The 5,000-nt window shown below is 43.0% G+C and overlaps 1 protein-coding gene across 1 annotated transcript in view; it reads left to right on the top strand.

The window, feature by feature from the left end:
- Positions 1-5,000, top strand: part of LOC121555504 (grainyhead-like protein 2 homolog) — a 59,727-nt gene that overhangs the window by 5,553 nt on the left and 49,174 nt on the right. Inside the window, exons 3-5 of the mRNA XM_045213174.1 lie at positions 2,482-2,878; positions 3,702-3,760; positions 3,885-4,041. Of these exons, the coding sequence (XP_045069109.1) occupies positions 2,482-2,878; positions 3,702-3,760; positions 3,885-4,041 (613 nt within the window). The remainder of the gene's footprint in view (positions 1-2,481; positions 2,879-3,701; positions 3,761-3,884; positions 4,042-5,000) is intronic.

Below are 5,000 nucleotides of genomic sequence, written 5' to 3'. Positions count from 1 at the left end.
GAATCTGCAATAGGTAAGCAGCTTGGTTTGAAGAAATCAACTGTGGGAGCAATTATTAGAAAATGGAAGACATACAAGACCACTGATAATCTCCCTCGATCTGGGGCTCCACGCAAAGATCTCACCCCGTGGGGTCAAAATGATCACAAGAACGGTGAGCAAAAATCCCAGAACCACACGGGGGGGACCTAGTGAATGACCTGCAGAGAGCTGGGACCAAAGTAACAAAGCCTACCATCAGTAACACACTACGCCGCCAGGGACTCAAATCCTGCAGTGCCAGACGTGTCCCCCTGCTTAAGCCAGTACATGTCCAGGCCCGTCTGAAGTTTGCTTGAGTGCATTTGGATGATCCAGAAGAGGATTGGGAGAATGTCATATGGTCAGATGAAACCAAAATAGAACTTTTTGGTAAAAACTAAACTCGTCGTGTTTGGAGGACAAAGAATGCTTAGTTGCATCCAAAGAACACCATACCTACTGTGAAGCATGGGGGTGGAAACATCATGCTTTGGGGCTGTTTTTCTGCAAAGGGACCAGGACGACTGATCCGTGTAAAGGAAAGAATGAATGGGGCCATGTATCGTGAGATTTTGAGTGAAAACCTCCTTCCATCAGCAAGGGCATTGAAGATGAAACGTGGCTGGGTCTTTCAGCATGACAATGATCCCAAACACACCGCCCGGGCAACGAAGGAGTGGCTTCGTAAGAAGCATTTCAAGGTCCTGGAGTGGCCTAGCCAATCTCCAGATCTCAACCCCATAGAAAATCTTTGGAGGGAGTTCAAAGTCTGTGTTGCCCAGCGACAGCCCCAAAACATCACTGCTCTAGAGGAGATCTGCATGGAGGAATGGGCCAACATACAAGCAACAGTGTGTGAAAACCTTGTGAAGACTTACAGAAAACGTTTGACCTGTGTCATTGCCAACAAAGGGTATATAACAAAGTATTGAGAAACTTTTGTTATTGACCAAATACTTATTTTCCACCATAATTTGCAAATAAATTCATAAAAAATCGTACAATGTGATTTTCTGGAATTTTTTTCCTCATTTTGTCTGTCATAGTTGACGTGTACCTATGATGAAAATTACAGGCCTCTCTCATCTTTTTAAGTGGGAGAACTTGCACAATTGGTGGCTGACTAAATACTTTTTTTCCCCACTGTACATTTTTTATCATTATTTATAAGAAAGATAACTTACCATTTTAAACACATCACTTATAGCCCTTGATATACAATAGAATTTCTGACACCAAAAACAGAATTTTAGTCATTGTGATTTTGACTGGAAATCACAGACACTTATAACCTAAGGGGAAAACTGTGCTGATATCACCTTACAGATTGGATATATAGGTCGTTCCAACAATTCGGTGCCTTTTGTGATGTGTAACTTGGTGAAATAAACATTTACATTACATTTTAGTCATTTAGCAGACGCTCTTATCCAGAGCGACTTACAGGAGCAATTAGGGTTAAGTGCCTTGCTCAAGGGCACATCGACAGATTTTCCACCTAGTCGGCTCTGGGATTAGAACCAACGACCTTTCGGTTACTGGCACAACGCTCTTAACCACTAAGCTACCTCATTTTAACATTCTGTCATAAATAGCACAAGTTCAGAAATTACTATATTTAGTGCCAAATAAAGTAACAGGTTGAAGATTTCATCTTAAAACAGCCATAAATTCCCTTGTGACAGGGGGAATGGAAGCTTGCTGTGTGCAACAGGGAGTGGCAATTGAATGCAAGCTTCACAAAAAAAATGTAATTGATAAAACATCTCTAGCCTGTCTATCTATGGGTAACAGGGTTGACGTGTTATGTTCGACCCGCTCACTTTTCCACCACAAAACATTTGAAAATTGCATTAAATAGAGATGTTTAATGTTTCTTTTGAAACAAATATTTGGAAAGGAATAGTTTCACCATATTAATACGAGATTTCAGTTTATGTAAAAGGGTTGACCTTAAAATGAATGACAGACGTAAATGAATCACTAATCACATGAAATAAATAATAATCTTCAGAATTGACTTTGTCAAAGCAACAAAATAACTAGGGCTTTACAGTGATGGTGAATCTTGAAGAAATCTTTGGATGAAGTGGGTTGAAATCTTCCTAGAAGTGACACAGGATTGACAGAGGGACATGTCAAAATGCTGAATTTTGGCATTTAGCAAGCGTTTATTCATATAAAAATCTGATTTATTGAATTCTCCATGTGGTCTATATAAAGGGCACTTCATTTAATATATCAGGCTTTTAAAATTAAATATTGGTGCACAATTTCCACCTAATTTCCACCTAATTTCCACCTAATTTCCACCTGGAATATCAAACGGACACAAAATGCACTCTTTTGGTGGAACGACCCATGTGATATGGTTCCACCTGTTCTAGTGGGTTCCACCTGTTCTAGTGGGTTCCACCTGTTCTAGTGGGTTCCACCTGTTCTTCTCTGATGCTGTTACAGGGGAGCCTCGGGGACCAGCACCAACGGCCAGCAGGGTGACAACATAGAGGTGGTGGACAACCGAGTCCAGGTGCTGAAGTCTGTCCCGGTCAACCTGTCCCTCAACACTGACCACCTGGAAAAGAGGGAGCAGTATGGGGCGGGGACGGGTGACGGACCTGGGGCTATTGCCTTGGTGAAGGCGGAGATGTATTCCCCGGTGTTCATGGGCCCAGGGGTCGGGGTCGGGACGGCGGTGCATTATCGGGTGGAGGGCGAGGAGCAGGGGTCAAGGGTCATCTATGAGCAGATGAGTCCGTATGTATCCGATGTGTCAACAGTTAGTCACGGAGGATACGTTAAGGATGACCAGCGCAGCACGCCTGATGACAGCCCGTATGAAGAGGAGAGTGATGCGGTGAGAGGATGTTTGGACTTATGGGCTAAACATTTATATTCTTCAGTTATGTTAAAGGCCCAGTGCAGTCAATAATGTGATTTTCCTGTGTTCATATATACTTCCACACTGAGGTTGGAATAATACTGTGAAATTGTGAAAATGATGATAATGCCCTTTTAGTGGAAGAGCTGTTTGAAAAGACTGTCTGAAATTTCAGCCTGTTTTGGTGGGATGGAGTTTTGGCTTGGCTGGTGACATCACCAGGCGATAAATTGATGAATAGACCAATAAGAAAGAGAGTTCCAAACCTCTCTGCCAATAACAGCTAGTTTTCTGTTCCCCCTCCCCACTCAGATCACTCCCAGACAGTCCTAGCTAAATTCTTGCTTCAGAAATTCCTCTTTGCTATTTTTGTTTATTTTTGACCATTTTAATTGAAAACGATCACAGTAAGGTACTTCATTGTTGCTCAGAAATGATTTGATGTTGAGATAAAAACGGCTGCACTGGACCTTTAAGCTATAACACCGCGGACAAAACTGGTTACAACAACATCATTACAATCAGCTACAACTTATAATGATGTGATTACAACCTGTTTGCCCGCTTGGGAAGGATAGCTACAACTGATAATGATGTGATTGCAACCTGTTTGCCCACTTGGGAAGGATACTGATGCACCAATATGCTATGGAACTGGAAAAGTCAAAATGTCAGTAAATTAACCACAGCGCTGATCAACTTCCTCTGACTGAATGAATGTCATTTAAATGTACCATAGTTGGTTCCTCTTTCACTGTCTGACTGACTGCCTGACACAGTGATGTTTTTCCCCCAACAGAAATACCACACACCCAAGTCTATAGCACAGGAAGAGTTTATCTTTGACCAACAAGTAGTGTAAGTGACTGCACTACTCTAAACATACTGTCCCATTAGAAACCCACAATATACAGCATGTTTGTTGGCTGAGATATCCACCAGTCATATCTACAGACTGATCATGTGTATTGTCTTCTAACAGGGACACTTTTCAGTACACGCTGGAAGCCACCAGGTCACTGCGTGTGAAGCAGGGGGAGGGGCCCATGACCTACCTGAACAAGGGCCAGTTCTACGCTGTCATGCTCAGCGAGCTGGGAGCTAACAAACGCCTGAGACATCCAATCAGCAAAGTCAGGGTGAGTTGGAGAATGAGAACAAAGAACTCACATCTTTAGGAGTACTCTGGGAGAACTAACTAGCACATCTTTAGGAGTACTCTGGGAGCGCTAACTAGCACATATTTAGTAGTATGTGTGTGTGTGTGTGTGTGTGTGTGTGTGTGTGTGTGTGTGTGTGTGTGTGTGTGTGTGTGTGTGTGTGTGTGTGTGTGTGTGTGTGTGTGTGTGTGTGTGTGTGTGTGTGTATCTACAGCAGGGGTGGGCAAACTACGGCCCGCAGGCCGTATCTGGCCCGCGAGGCCATTCCATCCAGCCCGCGGGAGGTTTGAGTAACATGTCTGTTAAATTTGCACTCCATTCCAAAGAGTACTACACTCTGGACCAGGAGGAATGCTCTGCTTAACTGAAGAGTTTTAAGTAGCAAAGATAACAGCTGAAATTGCTATTTTAAATGTGGAAAAGAAGTCTGTGGGAAATTTGGTGAAAGGATTATTAAGAGTAAAAAACCACTCCAGGCCACACTCTAAACTAACCCTAACCCTAACCCTAACCCTAAACTAGATAGAAAGGAGACTGGGTGGACAAAACATTAGGAACACCTGCTCTTTCCATGACATAGACTGACCAGGTGAATCCAGGTGAAAGCTATGATCCCTTATTGATGTCACTTGTTAAATCCACTTCAATCAGTGTACAGATGTGGGATCTTAATTTGCAGTTTTTCACGCTCAACAGTTTCCTGTGTGTATCAAGAATGGTCCACCACCCAAAGGACATCCAGCCAACTTGACCCAACTGTGGGAAGCATTGGAGTCAACATAGGTTAGCATCCCTGTGGAGCGCTTTCGACACCTTGTAGAGTCCATGCCCCGATGAATTTAGGCTGTTCTGAGGGCAAAAGGGGGTGGAACTCAATATTAGGAAGGTGTTCCTAATGTTTTGTACACTCAGTGTATGTAGAAATGATAATGGACCTA

The sequence above is a fragment of the Coregonus clupeaformis genome, unplaced genomic scaffold (assembly GCF_020615455.1).
Source record: "Coregonus clupeaformis isolate EN_2021a unplaced genomic scaffold, ASM2061545v1 scaf0085, whole genome shotgun sequence".
Taxonomy (NCBI): domain Eukaryota; kingdom Metazoa; phylum Chordata; class Actinopteri; order Salmoniformes; family Salmonidae; genus Coregonus; species Coregonus clupeaformis.
Note: the sequence above shows the minus strand (reverse complement) of the source record. Positions and strands in the feature narration are given on the sequence as shown.